The 24,913-nt window shown below is 49.7% G+C and overlaps 1 protein-coding gene across 2 annotated transcripts in view; it reads right to left on the bottom strand.

Moving 5' to 3' along the window:
* LOC142160092 (uncharacterized) overlaps positions 1-24,913 on the bottom strand; it is a 270,628-nt gene that overhangs the window by 4,006 nt on the left and 241,709 nt on the right. Inside the window, exons 1-2 of one of the 2 annotated variants that reach the window (XM_075215029.1) lie at positions 4,495-4,564; positions 4,296-4,376 (exon numbers count right to left, since the gene is read on the bottom strand). The exons of the other annotated variant lie outside the window; for it this stretch is intronic. Of the exons in view, the coding sequence (XP_075071130.1) occupies positions 4,296-4,329 (34 nt within the window). The 5' untranslated portion in view covers positions 4,330-4,376; positions 4,495-4,564. Of the gene's footprint in view, positions 1-4,295; positions 4,377-4,494; positions 4,565-24,913 lie in introns of those variants that run through there. 2 annotated transcript variants of the gene reach the window in all.

Raw genomic sequence — 24,913 nt, 5'->3', positions numbered from 1 at the left:
AGAGAGAGGAGTCAAGAGTGACCCCAAGGCAGCGGAGTTGGCCGACAGAGGAGATGGTGGAGTTGTTAACAACGATAGAGAGGTCATGGTGGGAAGGGAGTCGAGGCGGGGGAAAGACAATGAGTTCAGTTTTAGAGATGTTAATTTTGAGAAAGCGCGAGGACATCCAGGAGGTGATGGCTGAGAGGCAGTCAGATACACGAGAGAGGAGGGAGGAGGAAAGATCAGGAGAAGATGTGTAGAGTTGAATGTCATCAGCATAGAGGTGATACTGAAGATCGAAAGAGGAGATAAGAGAGCCAAGGGAGGAAGTGTAGAGTGAAAATAGTAGAGGGCCCAGAACAGAGCCTTGAGGGACTCCAATAGGGAGAGGGGAGGGGGTGGAGGAAGAACCAGACGTGGATACGGAGAAAGAGCGGTTAGCAAGGTATGAGGTAAACCAGGCATGGACCGAACCGGACAGGCCGAGAGAGAGAAGAGTTTGCAGCAGGAGGGGGTGGTCTACAGTGTCAAAGGCCGCGGAGAGATCGAGGAGGATGAGTAAGGAGAAGTGACCCTTGGCTTTGGCTGATAGGAAATCATTGGTAACTTTGGCCAAGGCAGTTTCAGTGGAGTGGAGGGGGCGATAGCCAGATTGGAGGGGGTCAAGGAGGGAGTTGACCGAGAAGTGTCTTATGAGGCGGCTGCAGACAATCCGCTCGAGTAATTTGGAGGCATAGGGGAGAAGAGAGATAGGGCGATAATTCGCAAGGGAGGTGGGGTCAAGATTGGCTTTCTTGAGGATAGGAGAGATGAGACCGTGTTTGAATGAAGAGGGGACTGTGCCAGAGGAGAGTGATAAGTTGAAAAAGTGAGCCAGGTGAGAGCAAGCAGTAGGAGTAAGAGGACTGCTTGAGCTAATAAAACATCACTGCTTCAAGATCCTGCTTTGACACTTACTTACCTGCTGTAATTCCTGTGAACTACATATTAGACCAATCAAATCCATTATCTGGTAGTACTGAGGTTGGGACCCAGCATCTAGTACCAATGCTCTGCCCGCTACCTGCAGCTCTGGCCAGTGTGATGGAACCATCCACAAGAACCCTGATTATGAAGGAAGAGGTCAGGTGTACAAGCCCAGGTGCACAGCAAGGGGGTACACTAGCATCGAGAGTTACCTACAAGGAATCGGTTCTAGGTGCCTTTAAAGAAGCATGGTGGCAGCAGGTCCCTCCTACTGCGGTTAAAAGGGCCAAATTTGTGATTAAAAAAAAAAGGGACGGTGGTAAGGCAAGCCCAGCCGGTCCCCAGCAACACGGACAGGGTGGCATAGGAGGTCCATCAAGTCACACTGATTGCCAGTCATAGTGTGCCAACAACATTCAGTGGTCTTCCACACTCATCACTGACACTTTAGCATGTTCCTGTCTGACCCACTCTTACACAGAAATCAGATACGCTTCTCCATTAAAGGGAGCAACCCATAAGATTCCTGTTTAATAGTCACTGCTACTAGTGTTGGTGTCAGGGCTGCCTTCAGATCAGATATATATGGAGGTATATTTAGTAAACTGTAGGTTTGGAAAAGTGAAGATGTTGCCTACAACAACCAATCAGACTCTAGCTGTTATTTTGAAGAATGTACTTGTGATAGGATGGACCACCTATGCCACCCTGGGGTAAATGTATGAATCTCCGGATTCTTCATCTCCGGCGTGTTCAGCCTCTTCAGCGCTTAAATTTAAAGCGGCGCTGCATTGTAAAGGGAAGTTTCCCTTTACAATGCAGCGCCGCTTTAAATTTAAGCACTGAAGAGGCTGAACACGCCGGAGATGAAGAATCCGGAGATTCATACATTTACCCCCCCCCCCCCCCCCTGTCTCTTGTTGCTGGGAACCGGCTGGGCTTACTTTGCCACTGTTCCCTTTCGTTTTCCCAAATGCGCCCTCTAACTGCAGTGTGAGGGGCTTACACGAGCTGCTACCACTGGACTCCTTACCGGCATCCAGTACCGGGTTCCTTCTGGGTAACTGTCACTGCTAGGGTACACCCTCGCTGGTACACCTGGGCTGGCACCCCTGACCTCTTACTATGGATCAGGGTTGCTGTGGATGGATCCCCCCCTGGCCTATCACACTGGTCAGAGCTGCAGGTAGCAGGCAGAGCGGTGGTATTGGGAACTGGGTCCAAACCTCAGACAGCCGGAAACGGGTTTGATTTTGAGCCTAATCTGTAGGTCACAGGATTTTCAGCATGAAATACGTTTTCAAGCAGGTCTTTGAAGCAAGTGATGTTTATTTGCAGTCACATTGATTGAAGGTACCAGTGATCAGGTCAGATGGAACAAGAATGATGATACATTTCAGTGTACAAGGTCTCTTTTTTTATACAGTTTGGACACAGCCTCACAGGGTAAGCCATCCCCCTGAGGTCTGAGTTATTTTTAGTATCAGGATGCAATATGTTTCCCAAACATGGATTTACATGCAATGCAAAGCTAACAATATTTACACTACTCTGTTATGTGCTAAACTTGATGCTTGCATTATCTGAGATGCAGCCACGACAGACAGCCAGACAGCGGCCCCCTGCTGGGTATACAGGCTAAACAGGTGTTTGTCACTTCACATAAGACTTATTTAGCATTTCCTGCCATCAGCAAACAGACTTCCTCTAGCAACCTTACAAACCCAAACAATGACACTTCCATACAAAACACATCCCAATGTAACACGATAAGTACATTTCAATCTATACAAGGGTGCTTGCACCTGATTGAAATACATTTCTACAATAAATTATTTCTACGTGATCCAGCCACAAATAAGTTATTTATAAGTGATCCAGTCACAGTACTAAATAAATGATATCTAGAATCTGATTGGTTGCTATAGGCAACATCTCCACTTTTTCAAACCCGCAATGTAGTAAATCTACCCCATGGTCTCTCTCCTGTATGACTTCTCTGATCTGTTGCTGGGTCCCAACCTTAGAACAGCCGGATAACAGATTAGATTGGTCTAATCTGTGGTCATAGGAATCACAGCAGGTAAGTAGGTGTCAAAGCAGGTTACTTAGGCAGTTGATGTTTATTAGCTCAGGAAGTCCTGAAAAGGACAGTTAAATACACTAGTATGAGGTACTAGTGGCATTCAGAAAGGTACAGATGGAATAATGTTACATTACTTGGTAAAACAGTGCTTTTTTTATACAGTTTTGGATACAGCCTGGCAGAGGGTAAGACCGCCCCCTGATCCTACAGGATTTCACAACGTCTGAAAAATTACATCAGATCTCAGGACGTAAAATCCTTCAGACTAGGAGTTAACACAATTTAATTTTAACAAAATGTACATTAATCTCTTGATTTACTGCATCCTGTCCCAGAGAAATAGGAAACTTAACAAGTTCCATTACCCCCTCCCCGACTTCAGGCTAAGGCGGTGTTTCCCAACCCTAGTCCTCAAGTACCCCTAACAGTGCAGGTTTTCCATATCTCTTTGCTGGAGCACAGGTGTAGTCATTACTGACTGACACATTTTGAAAGATCCACAGGTAGTATAATTATATCACTTCTGACCTGGAAATCCTGCACTGTTAGGGGTCCTTGAGGACTAGGGTTGGGGAACATTGGGCTAAGGCAGTGATGGCTAACCTGTGACAATCCAGGTGTTGTGAAACTACAAGCCCCAGCATGCTTTGCCAGTAGATAACTAGCTGATAGCTGGTAGAGCATGCTGGGACTTGTAGTTTCACAACACCTGGAGTGTCACAGGTTAGCCATCACTGGGCTAAGGGATGTGTTGGACACTGAGATGAAAATGTCTAATTAACATGAGATTACCTGCCTTCAGACAGTCACAAAAAACACAGTTCCTCCCCTGGCATATGCCTATTGCCTCAGAAATCAATACATTGCTAATACAGAAATATAACAGTATCAAAATCAGTATATTTGCAATTATATAAATTTGCGCACTGCGCTAAAAAATTAAACATATTTTTACAATAAGTTTGTTTATATTTGATCCAGTCACAATGTGATTTTTATTTGGATTGGGCAAGGGGGGGGGGGGGGGGGGAGAAAACCCCAGGAATAATAAACAACAAATTAAAAACATAACACAATGAAAACTAGATATACCATTTATAAACACATAATATATTATATTATATATATTATATTACACTCTCATCTGTTCTATATATTTGACATACGTTAATGATAATCTCACATGTAACAATGTATTTATACACACAGTGATGACATCTTCTATATACACAGACAAGACTGTGATTAAACCTCCTCTTACCCGGTGATGTGAGGGGCTGGTGATTCTCCATCATCACGTCCTTGTACAGATCCTTGTGTCCTCCTATATATACTCCCCCTCCTGCATGGAGAGATAGAGAGTGACATCATCCACCTTACAGGAACCTGACACACACAATGGTCATCACCCAGACACATCCCCTGGTGTTACTGTATAATGTCCCATTCCCAGCAGTCACCTCTCCAGTCAGCAGCTGAATGATCTTGTTGGTCAGTTCCAGGATCTTCTGGTCATTGTCTCTGTCATGTATCAGTGAGTGAGGTGGAGGCACCGTGATGGGGCTCTGGGTCCTGCTCAATCCTCCTGACACACAGGGATGGCTGCTGGGTGTCTGACACTAACCGGATGTCTGACTCACCACTGTGTAATGCTGTGTATCGATAGACATTATTATTCCTATGTACAAACTAGACAGAACTTCCTATACTAGGGCTGATTCATTAAGGATCTTAAATGAAGAGACATCTTATTTCAGTCTCCTGGGCAAAACCATGTTACAATGTAAGGGGTACAAACTAGTATTCTGTTTTGCACATAAGTTAAATACTGACTGTTTTTTCATGTAGCACACAAATACTTGATAACTTATTTGTACACTGACATTTAAAGTTGATATTTGTGTGCTACATGAAAAAACAGTCAGTATTTAACTTATGTGCAAAACAGAATACTAGTTTGCACCCCTTGCAGTGTAACATGGTTTTGCCCAGGAGACTGAAATAAGATACCTCTTCATTTAAGATCCTTAATGAATCAGGCCCCTAGTGCCTAAACCCTCTGTGATAATGAAAATATTATAGTGGAGATCTCAGTGGCACAGTGGTTAGTATCGCGGCCCCACAGGACTGAGGACATGAATTCAACACTGACCAGGGCTCTCCCTATGTGGAGTTTGTCTGCTCTTCCCGTGTTTACGTTTCCCCCCAGAGTCTAACAACATACTAGAAGGTTAACTGGCTGCAGGAATGACCCTTAGTGTGTGGTAAAGAAGTTAGACTGTAAGCTCCTATATATACAGATTGATGTGTATGATGATACCCTCTGCACTGTGCTGTGTAATACAATGACACTATATACACAATAATACATAATGTAATAAGGGATATCACTGTTGTATTTATAGATATATGTGATGTCATTGTCACATTCCCAGAATCCCTCACTTCTGTCACCTTATTCCAAGTCATCTCTTACACCTACTCTCCCCATAGTTCCCCACAATATACAATGGTCTACTCCTATTGTCCCTATATATGATATCTACAGAATTAGACTAGATAGGTATTATAAATAAGAGCATGTGTAGGGGAATTACTATGAAGAAGTATGAGGTTTACTGGTGGGGCGGCGGTTCCCAAAGTGTGCGCCGCGGCTCCCAGGGGTGCCGCGGCGCTGTCACTGGGGTGCCGCAGGCCAGCCCTAGAAAAAAGAAAGCAAACAGAAACTTACCAATCCGCGCGGCGCTAGGACCCTGCAGCCTCCTCTCCCCCGCAGCTGTCACTGAATATCGACATCAGTGACAGCTGCGCAAGAGAGGAGGCTGCAGGGTCCTAGCGCCGCGCGGATTGGTAAGTTTCTGTTTGCTTTCTTTTTTGCTATAGCTGGCGCCTGGCGCGGGGCAGAGGAGGGGGACAGAGAGCAGAGGAGGGGGACAGAGGGCAGAGGAGGGGGACAGAGAGCAGAGGAGGGGGACAGAGGGCAGAGGAGGGGGACAGAGGGCAGAGGAGGAGGGCAGATGGCAGAGGAGGGGGACAGATGGCAGAGGAGGGGGACAGCGTGAGAGAGGGCAGAGGAGGGTGACAGCGTGAGAGAGGGCAGAGGAGGGTGACAGCGTGAGAGAGGGCAGAGGAGAGTGACAGCGTGAGAGAGGGCAAAGGAGGGTGACAGCGTGAGAGAGGGCAGAGGAGGATGACAGCATGAGAGAGGGCAGAGGAGGATGACAGCGTGAGAGAGGGCAGAGGAGGGGGACAGCGTGAGAGAGGGCAGAGGAGGGGGACAGCGTGAGAGAGGGCAGAGGAGGGTGACAGCGTGAGAGAGGGCAGAGGAGGGTGACAGCGTGAGAGAGGGCAGAGGAGGGTGACAGCGTGAGAGAGGGCAGAGGAGGATGACAGCGTGAGAGAGGGCAGAGGAGGGGGACAGCGTGAGAGAGGGCAGAGGAGGGTGACAGCGTGAGAGAGGGCAGAGGAGGGTGACAGCGTGAGAGAGGGCAGAGGAGGGGGACAGAGAGCAGAGGAGGGGGACAGAGCGCAGAGGAGGGGGACAGAGCGCAGAGGAGGAGGAGGACAGAGAGCAGAGGAGGGGGACAGAGAGCAGAGGAGGGGGACAGCGTGACAGAGGGCAGAGGAGGGGGACAGAGAGCAGAGGAGGGGGACAGAGCGCAGAGGAGGGGGACAGAGCGCAGAGGAGGGGGACAGAGAGGAGGGGGACAGATGGCAGAGGAGGGGGACAGATGGCAGAGTAGGGGGCAGAGGGGGCAACGTGAGAGAGGGCAGTGTGCCTGGATGCAGAGGGGTCAGTGTGCCTGGTTGCAGAGGGGGCAGTGTGCCTGGATGCAGAGGGGGCAGGGTGCCTGGATGCAGAGGGGGCAGTGTGCCTGGATGCAGAGGGGGCAGTGTGCCTGAATGCAGAGGGGGCAGTGTGCCTGGTTGCAGAGGGGGCAGAGTGTCTGGATGCAGAGGGGGCAGTGTGCCTGGATGCAGTGTGCCTGGTTGCAGAGAGGGCAGTGTGCCTGGATGCAGAGGGGTCAGTGTGCCTGGTTGCAGAGGGGGCAGTGTGCCTGGATGCAGAGGGGGCAGTGTGCCTGGATGCAGAGGGGGCAGTGTGCCTGGATGCAGAGGGGGCAGTGTGCCTGAATGCAGAGGGGGCAGTGTGCCTGGTTGCAGAGGGGGCAGAGTGTCTGGATGCAGAGGGGGCAGTGTGCCTGGATGCAGTGTGCCTGGTTGCAGAGGGGGCAGTGTGCCTGGATGCAGAGGGGGCAGTGTGCCTGGTTGCAGAGGGGGCAGTGTGCCTGGTTGCAGAGGGGGCAGTGTGCCTGGATGCAGAGGGGGCAGTGTGCCTGGATGCAGAGGGGGCAGTGTGCCTGGTTGCAGAGGGGGCAGTGTGCCTGGATGCAGAGGGGGCAGTGTGCCTGGATGCAGGGGGGGCATTTTTGCATACAACTAAATAAGTATTTCTGTCGTGACCTAAATACTTATTACAATTTTCTGACCCAACTACTTCTAAAACAGGACTGCTCAGTAATTATTTTGGAGGGGTGCCTTGAAAAAATTTGGAGACTCTAAGGGTGCCGCTACTGGACTGTGGTGGGGTATTTAGCTCCCCCTACTGGACACAAGAGGTCTGACTGATAAATGACAGAAGTTTATGTATCAGGGTATGTAGATACTTTGCAGATGATACAAAGATCTGTAACAGGCCTGATACCCCAGAAGGGGTAAGTTAAATGCACAGTGATCTAGAAACAAGTAGAGAAATGGGCTAAAGCTGGAACATTACATTTAATATATAAAATGTAAAATAATAAAAGATAGAAAAATCCAAAAGAAGAAGAATAGAGAGTGAATGGTGGTTTCCATGTAACAGCAGCAGAGTAGAGGGACGTTGGAGACCTAGTATCAGATGATATGAGGGTCAGCAATCAGTGCAGTCACTGGGATACTTGGTTGTATAGGAAGAGGTATTAGTAGCAGAAAGAGGGAGGTTCTATCACCTCCTTATAGGGCCCCAGTAAGACCTAAGTGTATATATAATATAATATAATATTACACACAGCCCCCTCTATATATAATATAATATAATATTACACACAGACCCCTCTATATATAATATAATATAATATTACACATTACCTGGGGCTGTGCAGCCTGAAGCAGCCACAGACCGTGACCACGCCCCTTCTGCAGCGTCACGTGTTGTAAGCGAGGAGATAGGATGTTAATCTTCTGCTGTGACTGGGAGACTACAGCAATATGGCCGCCGCTGAACCTGTATCGAGGACAGATCTAATCGCATGGAGTAGTAGAGGTTTTTCTTCTAGTGTAATAACTCTGCCTTATTTGATCATTTGCTGACTCACCCACAGTGATGACTCGGCAGCCATGTTGGATTGGGGCACTGGTAATAAGGGTGGAGGTGATATAATTATTTCCTCGGCTAATTTATGGTTTCAGCAGTGATTAAAGAAGCTGTTATTCCTCTGTATATTGTTATATGTACTGTGTAATATATTAATCTGTATACATGGTACATATCGTGTATTATATGTACATAACCTTGTATGTTATATTATACACTGTATGACATTTATATATATTACTATACCATATCTTACACACCAGAACTGTACATTATATGCACTGTACTAGCTGGGGGAGGTGCTGCTGAGGACTGCTCCATGCTCTCTGAGCTCCCGTCCTCAGCTCCATGATATAACCATACTTGCCAACTCTCGGAAACAAGTTTCCGGGAGAGAGGGCGTGACTGGAGGAACGTAATTTACGTCGCGGGGGGCGGGGCCAAAATTACGCGCTTGGCCTCGTCCCGCCCCCTCCTGCCCTCCAAAATGGCGTCAATCACCGAGAATCGCGTCATTTGACGCGATTCTCTGAAATCCAGGATGCGGGAGAAATGCCAACAAGCCCGGGAGCCCGGGAGACTGAACCGAATTTCGGGAGTCTCCCGGACATTCCGGGAGAGTTGGCAAGTATGGATATAACTCACAGATCCCTGTACTGATACCTCACCTTCCACAGCTGTGACCTGGATGTTCCCCCGGTCAGTGTGATCCATCCATTGTTCCTCTCTGATGCTCACTGTGACCTCAGCAGCCTCTCTCCACACTACCTGCTCTCAACTCTGGTCTAGTCCGTTGAGCTCCCATCGGTTGCTAGAACCTACCTCACTCACTGCATCTCACTAGCACTGCTCCGGTAACCTCATGGCCTTCATGCTGCCAGATCTCCTTCACGGTAAAGTGATTATGAGGCCTACTACTGCTCAGGTGGCCTAGCTCAGCCTGGGATGTCTCTGCAGCTGCCTGCTCTTCCTCTCACCGCCCGACTTACAGCTTCGTCTTACCTTCATCTGGATATTTTACCTGGCCTTCCATCTAAAGCCTCTGGTTGCCCTCTACACCTCATGGGCTTTAAAGGTACTGACTACTGATGTGGTACCTGACCTCTAAACTTACACTGTACCTAATCCTGTGGCCCCATCTTAGTGCTTTCATGCTGGGGCCTACTAGCCTCTAGTCTTCTCCTGATGACTCCTGGATCCTCTGTTCTCCCATTACCTCTCCTCTGAAACTACTGCTCATTTATGTTCTCTATGGACTTACCTCTCCTATGGACCTAGATTTCCCTATGACCTCTGGACCTAACTTCTGGACCTACTGCTCACACACAAACTCCTTGAACCAATCTCCCCTCTGGACCTACTGCACTCTTATATACTCCATCTTCTGACCTTCTGATCTACTGGACTCCCACAATCTCCATCCTTCAGTCTTTCTTTGAACTCCACACATTGACCCAGGACCTAATGCTTGTTCTTACCTCCAGACATTAATACTCTCATATTAAAATCCCAGGTATCACCTATTTACATTGCTGCCTCTGGTTTCTATGCCTCAGTTTTTCCTTTGTCATTACCTTTACTGCCATTGATTTCTTATCCCTGAACTGCCGCTGTTTTATTGTCATGTACCATTGTACCTTTGTATCCCATTACCTTTATTCCTGCCTACAGCCGCTTCACAAGGGTTTTACCTAGAGCAGCCCCCTTTCATGTTAAGACTGATATACTCTTAAATACTCAGATTTCATCAGGAGTTGACTCATAGTAGTATCTATGGATATTGCAGGCTTAACGATGGTCAGAACACATAAAAATACAATATGATACAGGGATATACAGCGCAAAGGAATGTTCAGCAGCCTCCTATATAAACTACTCCAATCCACCAGAATAGACCAAATAAATAAAATACAACAATAAATATATACAGGAACGCCACTAGACACTAGAAGGAAAATAGATCCAAATGATTGTGGATATAACTTCTCTTAATCGGGAAAAAGAGTTAAACAAATCGATATGTCCTGTTTCTGTAATTTTCCCCGTACAAATAGTCATAAATCAAATAGAAAGATGATGGATTCCTCTTACAAAACGTTCCGACTTTAGCCTGTACCGTCACAATAGTGACTTATTCCTTAGGTAGCAGTATATATCATGGATCCAGGGTTCATAAAAGAAAGAAGATAAGACATAGCGCACACTATGTATCTATATTGTGTGGTAAACTGAATATAGGTGTCTTAATTAAGCATGCAACACCAAAAACTGATGTGTTATCCGCCACCTCAATGGGAAGAACCCCCCTTAAGGATGTACACTTCCAAACTGGTAGATGTCAAATGCCAACAGTGAACATTTCCTTGACTGAAATCTCTCCTCAGACACAACTTTTATATTGAACTAGATGGTCTCCGGTGAACAGCGTATGAAGAATCTCCCTAAGCCGTCGCTGTTCCTGAGTGGAGGACAGGTCTCTTTTTACAATATGCTACCACTATTTTCCTGTAGTATGATCACTACCTTAGTGAATTATTTGCTGACTCAACCTCAGTGATGACTCGGCAGCCATGTTGGATTAGGGCACTGTTAATAAATGTGGAAGTGATATAATTATTTTATCGGCTATGTGTACAATGCCTTGTATGCTATATAACTATATAATGCAATATATAATGTATCTGTACTATTCCCTTATTTACACATACAATATGTATGTCATATGTAATGTGTGTTAGATATCATACTATTTCCATGGTACATATCACATATTATGTGTATATTACCGTATGTGTTACATTAAATTTAATATATCTATATATATTATTATACCATATCTTACACACCAGAAATGTACATTATATGAACTGTACTGGCTGGTGGAGGAGCCGCAACGAGGACGGAGCGACCGCCCAGGGCGCAAGGCCTAGTGGGGGTGCAACACCCGCCCGTCCGTTTCATCCCCAATGAAGTGGCAATCTAGTCCTATGGTGGCAGCACCGCAAGACTACTTTGCCCACTGTAGACTGCAGCACCATAATGAGGGTTCTGACTTCCTGCTCCTGCAGCGTCCTGACATACATATAATGACGTCAGGACGCTGTCAGAACACAGGCAACGAGGAGCAGGCACTGAAGGAAGAAGATGACCGAATAAGTACGGTAAGTAAAATACTGCTGTGCTGGTGAGAAGAGGGGGCAGGAGAGGACAGGAGTGAGGGCTGGAGAGAGGGCTGATGAGGGGGCTGGAGAGAGGGCTGGTGAGAGGACAGGAGCAAGGGCTAGTGAGAGGACAGGAGCGAGGGCTGGAGAGAGGGCTGGTGAGAGGACAGGAGCAAGGGCTGGTGAGAGGACAGGAGAGAGCTGGTGAGAGGACAGGAGCGAGGACTGGAGAGAGGACAGGAGAGAGGGATGGTGAGAGGGCTGGAGAGAGGGATGGTGAGAGGGATGGAGAGAGGACAGGAGCGAGGACTGGAGAGAGGACAGGAGAGAGGGATGGTGAGAAGGCTGGTGAGAGGACAGGAGCGAGGACTGGAGAGAGGGATGGTGAGAGGGCTGGAGAGAGGGATGGTGAGAGGGCTGGAGAGAGGGATGGTGAGAAGGCTGGAGAGAGGACAGGAGCGAGGACTGGAGAGAGGACAGGAGAGAGGGATGGTGAGAGGGCTGGAGAGAGGGATGGTGAGAAGGCTGGAGAGAGGACAGGAGCGAGGACTGGAGAGAGGGCTGGTAAGAGGACAGGAGAGAGGGATGGTGAGAGGACAGGAGTGAGGGCTGGAGAGAGGGCTGGTGAGAGGACAGGAGAGAGGGATGGTGAGAGGGCTGGAGAGAAGGATGGTGAGAGGGCTGGAGAGAGGACAGGAGCGAGGGCTGGTGAGAGGACAGGAGCGAGGGCTGGAGAGAGGACAGGAGAGAGGGATGGTGAGAAGGCTGGTGAGAGGACAGGAGCGAGGACTGGAGAGAGGGATGGTGAGAGGGCTGGAGAGAGGGATGGTGAGAGGGCTGGAGAGAGGGATGGTGAGAAGGCTGGAGAGAGGACAGGAGCGAGGACTGGAGAGAGGACAGGAGAGAGGGATGGTGTGAGGGCTGGAGAGAGGGATGGTGAGAAGGCTGGAGAGAGGACAGGAGCGAGGGCTGGAGAGAGGGCTGGTAAGAGGACAGGAGAGAGGGATGGTGAGAGGACAGGAGTGAGGGCTGGAGAGAGGGCTGGTGAGAGGACAGGAGAGAGGGATGGTGAGAGGGCTGGAGAGAAGGATGGTGAGAGGGCTGGAGAGAGGACAGGAGCGAGGGCTGGTGAGAGGACAGGAGCGAGGGCTGGAGAGAGGGCAGGAGAGAGGGCTGGAGAGAGGGATGGTGAGAGGGCTGGAGAGAGGGATGGTGAGAGGACAGGAGCAAGGGCTAGTGAGAGGACAGGAGCGAGGGCTGGAGAGAGGGCTGGTGAGAGGACAGGAGCAAGGGCTGGTGAGAGGACAGGAGAGAGCTGGTGAGAGGACAGGAGCGAGGACTGGAGAGAGGACAGGAGAGAGGGATGGTGAGAGGGCTGGAGAGAGGGATGGTGAGAGGGATGGAGAGAGGACAGGAGCGAGGACTGGAGAGAGGACAGGAGAGAGGGATGGTGAGAAGGCTGGTGAGAGGACAGGAGCGAGGACTGGAGAGAGGGATGGTGAGAGGGCTGGAGAGAGGGATGGTGAGAGGGCTGGAGAGAGGGATGGTGAGAAGGCTGGAGAGAGGACAGGAGCGAGGACTGGAGAGAGGACAGGAGAGAGGGATGGTGAGAGGGCTGGAGAGAGGGATGGTGAGAAGGCTGGAGAGAGGACAGGAGCGAGGACTGGAGAGAGGGCTGGTAAGAGGACAGGAGAGAGGGATGGTGAGAGGACAGGAGTGAGGGCTGGAGAGAGGGCTGGTGAGAGGACAGGAGAAAGGGATGGTGAGAGGGCTGGAGAGAAGGATGGTGAGAGGGCTGGAGAGAGGACAGGAGCGAGGGCTGGTGAGAGGACAGGAGCGAGGGCTGGAGAGAGGACAGGAGAGAGGGATGGTGAGAAGGCTGGTGAGAGGACAGGAGCGAGGACTGGAGAGAGGGATGGTGAGAGGGCTGGAGAGAGGGATGGTGAGAGGGCTGGAGAGAGGGATAGTGAGAAGGCTGGAGAGAGGACAGGAGCGAGGACTGGAGAGAGGACAGGAGAGAGGGATGGTGTGAGGGCTGGAGAGAGGGATGGTGAGAAGGCTGGAGAGAGGACAGGAGCGAGGGCTGGAGAGAGGGCTGGTAAGAGGACAGGAGAGAGGGATGGTGAGAGGACAGGAGTGAGGGCTGGAGAGAGGGCTGGTGAGAGGACAGGAGAGAGGGATGGTGAGAGGGCTGGAGAGAAGGATGGTGAGAGGGCTGGAGAGAGGACAGGAGCGAGGGCTGGTGAGAGGACAGGAGCGAGGGCTGGAGAGAGGGCAGGAGAGAGGGCTGGAGAGAGGGATGGTGAGAGGGCTGGAGAGAGGGATGGTGAGAGGACAGGAGCAAGGGCTAGTGAGAGGACAGGAGCGAGGGCTGGAGAGAGGGCTGGTGAGAGGACAGGAGCAAGGGCTGGTGAGAGGACAGGAGAGAGCTGGTGAGAGGACAGGAGCGAGGACTGGAGAGAGGACAGGAGAGAGGGATGGTGAGAGGGCTGGAGAGAGGGATGGTGAGAGGGATGGAGAGAGGACAGGAGCGAGGACTGGAGAGAGGACAGGAGAGAGGGATGGTGAGAAGGCTGGTGAGAGGACAGGAGCGAGGACTGGAGAGAGGGATGGTGAGAGGGCTGGAGAGAGGGATGGTGAGAGGGCTGGAGAGAGGGATGGTGAGAAGGCTGGAGAGAGGACAGGAGCGAGGACTGGAGAGAGGACAGGAGAGAGGGATGGTGAGAGGGCTGGAGAGAGGGATGGTGAGAAGGCTGGAGAGAGGACAGGAGCGAGGACTGGAGAGAGGGCTGGTAAGAGGACAGGAGAGAGGGATGGTGAGAGGACAGGAGTGAGGGCTGGAGAGAGGGCTGGTGAGAGGACAGGAGAGAGGGATGGTGAGAGGGCTGGAGAGAAGGATGGTGAGAGGGCTGGAGAGAGGACAGGAGCGAGGGCTGGTGAGAGGACAGGAGCGAGGGCTGGAGAGAGGACAGGAGAGAGGGATGGTGAGAAGGCTGGTGAGAGGACAGGAGCGAGGACTGGAGAGAGGGATGGTGAGAGGGCTGGAGAGAGGGATGGTGAGAGGGCTGGAGAGAGGGATAGTGAGAAGGCTGGAGAGAGGACAGGAGCGAGGACTGGAGAGAGGACAGGAGAGAGGGATGGTGTGAGGGCTGGAGAGAGGGATGGTGAGAAGGCTGGAGAGAGGACAGGAGCGAGGGCTGGAGAGAGGGCTGGTAAGAGGACAGGAGAGAGGGATGGTGAGAGGACAGGAGTGAGGGCTGGAGAGAGGGCTGGTGAGAGGACAGGAGAGAGGGATGGTGAGAGGGCTGGAGAGAAGGATGGTGAGAGGGCTGGAGAGAGGACAGGAGCGAGGGCTGGTGAGAGGACAGGAGCGAGGGCTGGAGAGAGGGCAGGAGAGAGGGCTGGAGAGAGGGATGATGAGAGGGCTGGAAAGAGAACAGGAGCGAGGGCTGGTGAGAGGACAGGAGCGAGGGCTGGAAAGAGGGCTGAAGAGAGGGATGGTGAGAGGACAGGAGAGAGGGCTGGTGTGAATGGGGTGTCTGGAGAGCAGGAGTGAGGGGTCTGGTGAAGAGGGTGTCTGGAGAGGAGGAGTGAGGGATCTGGTGAGGAGGGTGTCTAGAGTGAATGGAGGGGGTCTGGAGAGGAGGGGTGACGGGTCTGGTGAGAAGGGAGTCCGAAGGTGGGGGGGGGAGGGTCTGGAGAGAATAGAGGGAGATGCAGGGGTTTGGACTACATATATCATACTTGGCAACTCTCCCGGAATGTCCGGGAGACTCCCGCATTTTGCAAGAGTCTCCCGGGTGAGTGTGGCAATCTCCCGAATTCTGCCCACTTCACTAGAAAGTGCCCCACTTTCCAGTGAAGTGGGCAGAATTAGCTCCCAAACGCCGGGAATCGCTGCGTTTGGCTCCGCCCCCGCTGTCAAATGATGCGTTTTGCATCATGACGTCACGGGGTCGGGTCCAAAATGACGCGCATTTTGGAGCCCCGCCCCCATCACGCCCACCTCCCATGACAGGCTCCCGGAAACCAACTATTCAAAGTTGGTAAGTATGAAATATATGATACATAGCATGATAACATAATGTAAAAAAATCAGTAAAATATTAATTATATAATAATAATTACTATTAAATATGGAGAAATTTGTAAGCTATAATTTGATTTTGGGGCTGGTGGGGGAAATAGGCATTTGTATTAAATGGAAATGTTAATAAGTTTATGTCGGGGCTGGTAACAGTCTGTTTGTTAAATATGGAGGCTTTTAATTTAATGTTGGGTATGGTGAGGAATAATTTGGTTTATTAAATGGGGATGTTATTAATTTAATGGTGGGAACTGGTGAGGGGTAAAGAATGGGAATGCTACAAAGTTAATGTATGGGCTGATGCGTGGGGTATGTCTGTTTATTAAATGGGAATGTTATTAATTCAATGTCGGGACTGGGGGAGGCTTATTTATGAAACATGAGTGCTGTTAATTTGGTGTCGGGACTATATGGAGGGAAATAGACATTAACTGTAAATGCTATTAATTAAATTCTGGAGCTGATTGGGTGGAAGGAGGCCTATTTTTAGACAGAAAAAGCTACTGATGAAATGTCTGACTGGTTGTGGGGAGGGAGACCTAGATTCTGCACTCACTGCTCAACTTTCCAGGAGGTGAGTAATAACAATCTCTTTTCCAAACAGGACCCCAATATTCCAGGATCCGTCTAAGCAGCAATAGAGCATAAGACACCAGCAGGCAGAAGACACCAGTGATGCTTAACCGCCGAGAGGCAGCATCTACTCCCATAAAGATACGTTGTGGGGAGGGGGGGCACCGGTGTTCTGTGTCGCCCAGGACACTAAAATTTCTAGTTACGGCCCTGTGACGTAATGACGCAAACACGTCCTTTTACAGCTGGGGGCAGGGCCTAATGCAGCGATTCCCTGAAATCGCGGCATTTTGGATCTAATTCTGCCCACTTCACTAGGAAGTGGGCTGCATTTCTTGCTAATGAATAACATAGAAAGATATAAATGTGACTATAATGCAATGCTAGCACAGACCTGGCTGCTGGCATACAAAATGGAGTGTATTTCTATTACACAAAATCACATTTCTCACATGAAAATAATAGCAAACCAATAATATTAGCAAATTAGCCGTATGAATACCCGCTAGCTATGCTCTGGTTGGTGGTTACCCTGTTTGGGGCTTAGTCTCCAGCCTGAGCCTCTCCACTCCTGGTGTCTGTGCTGATATTACGCTGTCCTATTGCGAGTTAACAACGGCAGCAATCCAATCATATAATGATAGACTAGTTTTGGATATTGCATTATCGATAAGGTGTCAATTAATTTATTTCCTTGTTTTTCCTCACAGTTTCTTTGGAAAATTAAGAAAATTTGGAGCCTGTGTCTTTGGATGGACCAGAAGCTTTACAGCAGTGTTTTACTGATCTTGTGTGTGAAGATCCTAGCGATGTAACAGAACGGGTCCTGAAAACGTTGCCATGTCCTATTAATCATATACTTGTTGAGTTTGTGTCCTATACTTGTGATCAATGAATACAATTTGATGTTTCAGGCAGACCAACCAATGTTTAGAGGAGTTGCAAAAGAAACAAAAACTCTAATTGAAATACTAAATATTATGCAACACGATTATGTGACGAATACTGATGCAGGGAACATTGATCCAATGCTGAAAGACAAAGTGGATGCTCTTGATGTATTACAGTCCATCTGCACACTCCCTTACTGCACTGAAAGATGATGTAGAGGTACCTGACCAAGAATGTCATGTTCGTTCTACTGGGCCACCTGGTTTTAAGTTGGAGCTGTTCCCTAATTTCAGAGAAGATTTCACTTCAAGGCCAAGATATATACTCACAGATGGTTTGATCCTTGGTTACAGCCTTCGTCACTTCTAGATGTAATCAGACTGCTTGTAGAAGAGAGAGGACAGGCACTGCTAGTAACATTGATGCAGAATGGCGATAGTCTTTAGGGTGTACCCGGTTTGGAGTCAATGACTGTACTACATACAGTGCTAGATGTATATATTTACCATGCAGACTTAAGCACAGAAAGCTGCTTTTTCAAACTTGAGAAAGGTGACGGTTTATTTATTAAATGTACCATTTTCTAACGCTAATGTTGAACGACTCTTCACTCATTTGAAGTCTGTGAAAACTGGGAAAAGAAAACCCATTGAAAACCAGCACTGATAAGGTTATACTGCACATGCAAATTACCCTTGGTCTGGATAATAAGATTAATTCCATACTGCACAAAATAAAGAGTCCGATTCATTAATGGGGACGTAAACAGTGGTTTTGTGCGTATAGTCTGCAAAATTAATCTATTCATGCCCAGAATCACACCATACGCCACAGAACACAGCAGCGTTCAATTCCTCTTCTAGCGCAAAGGACACTTTCTACAGCCTACGATTTCAGGGAGACAATGGGGCAGGGACAAGTGCATACCGGTAGTGAGTACAGTAAGGGCGCGCCAAACTCAGTGCACGCAGCAGCGTCCAATTCAAACTATAAATCAGGTGCTTGTTTTTCAATTGTGTTTCTTGCTCCAGCTACAGATCTCGTGTAAGTGCCAATTACTAGTGATGACGGCTGTGTATGCAATCACTAGCTACTGTATAAATGTTTTTTTTATGTTCAATAGACATTCATAACATCCTAATAAATGTATTTTATGTAAAAGTGTAAAATACCCCACTTTTTTTTTAAATGTTTCATCATTAATCATCATCACCATTTATTTATATAGCGCCACTAATTCCGCAGCGCTGTACAGAGATCTCACTCACATTAGTCCCTGCCACATTGGGGCTTACAGTCTAAATTCCCTAACACACACACACACATACACACACACACACACACACACACACACATATATTATATTATTAACAGGTGAAATAAATTGAATAGTATTTTTTTATCTGTGTGTTCTTTTCAGCATGTATATTCCACATAGCTATTCTGTAGTAGAGCAGAACGGACCTAAACCCGTAATCAGCACCACACGTATCTTCAGATCCCTTCCTTGATGAATTCGGAATAGTCAGACTGACCAGGACATGAAGTCACAGTTCACCTGTCATCAACAGCAAACAATGTTACTCATGTGACGTGAACATCCTGTCCTATTCATGTTATATAACAGAGCATAATATATGGTTGGGGGAGTACATTACATAACCATTTACTATTACAGGACAAAGATACTGTAGAACCCATAGTTGACTCAATATTTTGTGTACAGCTGATCAAGTTACGTAGCTACAGTAATAATATCTGTGTTAGGCTCATATGATTACAGCAATCATATACGTCCCAAATAGTCTGTATCAAGGTCCAATTCACTTCACCAAAGGTCTGATTTCAGTGTTGTCATTTGAATGATTAGACTCCCTGCCATGACATGCACAATTCAGAGCGCTAACACCCCCGGTGTGGATAATTAATACGCCTTGGAATGAGTTACCGAATCTTTGAGAATTGTAATATAAGGTTTTATGTGTTTTTGTTACTCTAGGATGAATATTCGATTCCTCATTGCTTTGATTATTTGTATCCTGTGATAGAATGAGTGACTGGATCACTCATAAATAACTTATGGTATCAATTTATTGAAGGGAAATAGCGCAGGGCACTGATTTATATAAACTGCCAATGCACTAAATTTTAATATTGTATATATTCTGAGATAGGAAATCGTTATTTCTCTGACTAGGCTAGAAACTGTTTTTTCCTGTTTTCACCTTACTAAAGGATATGCCTTATTTCTGATGCATATATCTGATACAATAGACCTTTGTGGATGGAGGTCTTGTGTGTATTGGGATGTATTTAGTATGGAAGTGTCATTATTTAGGATTTGTAAGATTGCTAGTGGAAACCTCCAATTAGGCCTATGTGCAAGGGAGTCTGATAGCAGGACGTGCTAACGAAGTTTTGTGATGAAGTGTCAGATGCCTGCTCTGGCCAAAGGCCCAGCAGGGGGTCGTTACTGTGTGGCCTTTTGCCCAGAGTGAATTTCATAGATAAGAGTAAATTTTGTTTGCCTTGAAATGCATGTAAAGCTATGTTTTGGGAAGCAGGGTACATCCTGATTCTAAAAATAGACTATTTATGAACTGTATAAAAGATGAGCTGTGTGAGCATGTAATGTGTTCTTCTTATTTCAACATTTGACCTGATCACACTGGTACCTCAAACCAGTGTGAGCAAATAAACATCTTGCTTCAAGACCTGCTTGAAAACATCTTCAATATTGCTGTATTCCTGTGATCTACAGATTAGACCCTAAATCTAATCTGTTCGCCGGCTGTTCTGAGGTTTGGACCCAAGCTTTTCAGTACCACCGCCCTGCCTTCTACCCAGCAGCCCTGGTCAGTGTGATAGGCCATGGGGTGATCCATTCACAGCAGCCCTGATCCACAGTAAGAGGTCAGGAGTACCAGACCAGGTACACCAGCAACGAGATATGCTAGCAGCGTCAATTACCCAGAAGAAACCCAGTACTGCATGCCGGTAAGGAGTCCAGTGGTGGCAGCTTGTGTAAGCCCCTCCTACTGCGGCAAGAGGGCGCATTTGGGATAACGAAAGGAACGGTGGCAAAGTAAGCCCAGCTGGTTCCCAGCAACAGCAGACAGGGTGGCATAGGCGGTCCATCCTGTCACAGAATGTATTCCTAATCCACAGCAACATACACAGTGTTTGGGCCATTCACAGAGAGAATGCCCTTAAATTTGTGTTCTGGTAACAAGGTACTCAGTTAACAACGATGATTTTTCAGAACTGCACGAGTATTTTCATACTGACAGCGCAGGGCAGGCAAAGTGATAGTACAGAGCTAATTACATTACAAATCTTCATACCTATAATAGTGGAATCATCACAAGATGATTGAGTCATAACCAACAGACAGTTAAACAGAACAGGATATTTCACTATCTCTAACCACCATTATATCTTTAGAAACCACAGGAGACATTTTTGCAGACATTGCTGACATAAGCAATTTAGTAATATCAAAGTGGCAAATAAATTGTAATCTATGTAATGTTATCTCATTGTTCTCCTAACAGAATCTGTTTATATAACTTCCAAGACCCACTGGTCATCCATATTACAGTCTCTGTCAGTAATATATAGATTGAATGTCAATAATATATACAGTTGTGTAGTGCAAAATACAAACACCCTATTTAAGTGAATTAGAGCACAATATATACGTATTATGCACCCTATTCATTATGTGATGTACTGGTGATTGGGAAAGTGGGGAGACATGCATACTATCATTGATAATATGTCTGTGTACCCCCCAATCAGCAGCACACAGTGCAGAGAATATAATGTATAACTTCTCATTGTAATGTAATAAGAGTTGTGTATGTGTATCAGTGCGTCTCTTGTGGTGCCCCGACCTGTCTTCCCGGTCGCAACATTTGTGTGTGTTTCCCGGTTGTGTCTGTTTGACTGGTGTGTGTCTCAATAACTGGGGGATCGGGATGGATGCCAACACTGCCAGTCTGCCACTCTGCTGGTCTGCCACACTGCCGGTCTGACACTTGCTGGTCTGCCACACTGCCGGTCTGCCACTTGCTGGTCTGCCACACTGCCGGTCTGACACTTGCTGGTCTGCCACACTGCCGGTCTGCCACTTGCTGGTCTGCCACACTGACGGTCTGACACTTGCTGGTCTGCCACACTGCCGGTCTGCCACTTGCTGGTCTGCCACACTGCCGGTCTGACACAGTTGAGCAATGACAATTAGACATACTTTAAACACTATGTCAGTGGTCCCAAACTTTTGCAGTTCGCAGCACCCTTAGAGTCTCCAAATTTTTTCAAGGCACCCCTCCAAAATATTTATTGAGCAGTCCTGTTTTAGAAGTAGTTGGGTCAAAAAAATGTAATAAGTATTTAGGTCAGGACAGAAATACTTATTTAGTTGTATGCAAAAATGCCCCTCTGCATCCAGACACACTGCCCCCTCTGCATCCAGACACACTGCCCCCTCTGTCACGCTGTCCCCCCTCCTCTGCCCTCTCTCACGATGTCCCCCCCTCCTCTGCCCTCTCTCACGCTGTCTCCCCCTCCTCTGCCCTCTCTCACGCTGTCTCCTCCTCCTCTGCCCTCTCTCACGCTTTCTCCCGCTCCTCTGCCCTCTCTCACGCTGTGTCCCCCTCCACTGCCCCTCTCATGCTGTGTCCCCCTCCACTGCCCCTCTCACGCTGTGTCCCCCTCCACTGCCCCTCTCACGCTGTCCTCCTCCTCTGCCCCTGTCATGCTGTGTCCCCCTCCACTGCCCCTCTGTCTGCCCCGCTGTCACACTCCTCTGTCCCTGTCTGCCCCTCTGTCACACTCCTCTGCCTCTCTGTCTGCCCCTCTGTCACACTCCTCTGCCCCTCTGTCTTCCCCTCTGTCACACTCCTCCGCCCCTCTGTCTGCCCCGCTGTCATACTCCTCTGCCCCTCTGTCTGCCCCTCTGTCACACCCCTCTGCCTGCCCCTCTGTCTGCCCCTCCATCACACTCGTCTGCCCCTCTGTCTGCCCCTCTGTCACACTCCTCTGCCCCTCTGTCTGCACCGCTGTCACACTCCTCTGCCCCTCTGTCACACTCCTCTGCCCCCTCTGCATCCAGACACTCTGCCCTCAGGCACTCTGCCCCCTCTGCATCCAGACACACTGCCCCCTCTGTCACACTGTCGCCCCTCCTCTGCCCTCTCTCACGCTGTCTTCCCCTCCTCTGCCCTCTCTCACGCTGTCTCCCCCTCCTCTGCCCTCTCTCACGCTGTCTCCCTTCTCCTCTGCCCTCTCTCACGCTGTCTCCCCCTCCACTGCCCCTCTCACGCTGTCTCCCCCTCCACTGCCCCTCGCACGCTGTCTCCCCCTCCACTGCCCCTCTCACGCTGTCTCCCCCTCCACTGCCCTCTCTCACGCTGTGTCCCCCTCCTCTGCCCTCTCTCACGCTGTCTCCCCCTCCTCTGCCCTCTCTCACGCTGTCTCCCCCTCCACTGCCCCTCTCACGCTGTGTCTCCCTCCTCTGCCCTCTCTCACGCTGTCTCCCTTCTCCTCTGCCCTCTCTCACGCTGTCTCCCCCTCCACTGCCCCTCTCACGCTGTCTCCCTTCTCCTCTGCCCTCTCTCACGCTGTCTCCCCCTCCACTGCCCCTCTCACGCTGTCTCCCCCTCCACTGCCCCTCGCACGCTGTCTCCCCCTCCACTGCCCCTCTCACGCTGTCTCCCCCTCCACTGCCCTCTCTCACGCTGTGTCCCCCTCCTCTGCCCTCTCTCACGCTGTCTCCCCCTCCTCTGCCCTCTCTCACGCTGTCTCCCCCTCCACTGCCCCTCTCACGCTGTGTCCCCCTCCACTGCCCCTCTCACGCTGTGTCCCCCTCCTCTGCCCCTCTCACGCTGTGTCCCCCTCCACTGCCCCTCTGTCTGCCCCGCTGTCACACTCCTCTGTCCCTCTGTCTGCCCCTCTGTTACACTCCTCTGCCCCTCTGTCACACTCCTCCGCGCCTCTGTCTGCCCCGCTGTCATACTCCTCTGCCCCTCTGTCTGCCTGTCACACTCCTCTGCCCCTCTGTCTGCCCCTCTGTCACACTCCTCTGCCCCTCTCTCTGCCCCTCTGTCACGCCCCTCTGTCACGCCCCTCTGCCCCTCTGTCTGCACCGCTGTCACAATCCTCTGCCCCTCTGTCTGCCCCTCTGTCACACTCCTCTGCCCCTCTGTCACACTTCTCTGCCCCTCTGTCTGCCTGTCACACTCCTCTGCCCCTCTGTCTGCCCCTCTGTCACACTCCTCTGCCCCGCTGTCATACTCCTCTGCCCCTCTCTCTGCCCCTCTGTCACGCCCCTCTGTCACGCCCCTCTGCCCCTCTGTCTGCCCCGCTGTCACACTCCTCTGCCCCTCTGTCTGCCCCTCTGTCACACTCCTCTGCCCCGCTGTCATACTCCTCTGCCCCTCTCTCTGCCCCTCTGTCACGCCCCTCTGTCACGCCCCTCTGCCCCTCTGTCTGCCCCGCTGTCACACTCCTCTGTCCCTCTGTCTGCCCCTCTGTCACACTCCTCCGCGCCTCTGTCTGCCCCTCTGTCTGCCCCGCTGTCATACTCCTCTGCCCCTCTGTCTGCCTGTCACACTCCTCTGCCCCTCTGTCTGCCCCTCTGTCACACTCCTCTGCCCCGCTGTCTGCCCCTCTGTCTGCCCCGCTGTCATACTCCTCTGCCCCTCTGTCTGCCTGTCACACTCCTCTGCCCCTCTGTCTGCCCCTCTGTCACACTCCTCTGCCCCGCTGTCATACTCCTCTGCCCCTCTCTCTGCCCCTCTGTCACACTCCTCTGTCCCTCTGTCTGCCCCTCTGTCACACTCCTCTGCCCCGCTGTCATACTCCTCTGCCCCTCTCTCTGCCCCTCTGTCACGCCCCTCTGCCCCTCTGTCTGCCCCTGTCACACTCCTCTGCCCCTCTGTCACACTCCTCTGCCCCTCTGTCACACTCCTCTGCCCCTCTTTCTGCCCCTCTGTCACACTCCTCTGCCCCTCTGTCTGCCCCTCTGTCACACTCCTCTGCCCCTCTGTCTGCCCCTCTGTCACACTCCTCTGCCTGCCCCTCTGTCACACTCCTCTGCCCCTCTGTCTGCCCCTCTGTCACACTCCTCTGCCTGCCCCTCTGTCACACTCCTCTGCCTGCCCCGCTGTCACACTCCCTCTCACTCCTCTGCCAGCCATAGGAAAAATGAAAGAGCACATAAACTTACCAATCCGTCGGGCGCCGGGACCCAGCAGCCTCCTCTCTCCCGCAGCTGTCACTAAATATCGACCTCAGTAACAAGCTGCTGCGGGGGAGAGAAGGCTGCTGGGTCCCGGCGCCCGACGGATTGGTAAGTTTATGTGCTCTTTTTTTTTTCCTATGGCTGGCTCGAGGCACCCCAGTGACAGCGCCGCGGCACCCCTGGGAACCGTGGCGCACACTTTGGGAACCGCCGCACTATGTCAATGTTTTTATGGAGCACAGTACATAATACAGATTTATGCACCTAATTCTTTATACTGTGTACCAGAGGTGGAACTAGCGAGTTGTGGGCCCAGGTGCAAAAATTTAGTTTGATCCTCCCCACCATTCCCCTCCCCCCACACACATATACACACACACATATACACACACACATATACACACACACATATACACACACACATATACACACACACATACACACAATGCATAGTATCTTTATGTTTTGTTTACTTCAAATTTGAAACATTAGAAATATAAATATATAACATAAAAACTATGAACAACCCTCTTCCCCATAAGATAAACTTTCAATTTTCAATTTC

This window comes from Mixophyes fleayi, chromosome 6 (genome assembly GCF_038048845.1).
Source record: "Mixophyes fleayi isolate aMixFle1 chromosome 6, aMixFle1.hap1, whole genome shotgun sequence".
NCBI classification, from domain to species: domain Eukaryota; kingdom Metazoa; phylum Chordata; class Amphibia; order Anura; family Limnodynastidae; genus Mixophyes; species Mixophyes fleayi.
This window is presented reverse-complemented; position numbering and strand designations above follow the sequence as displayed.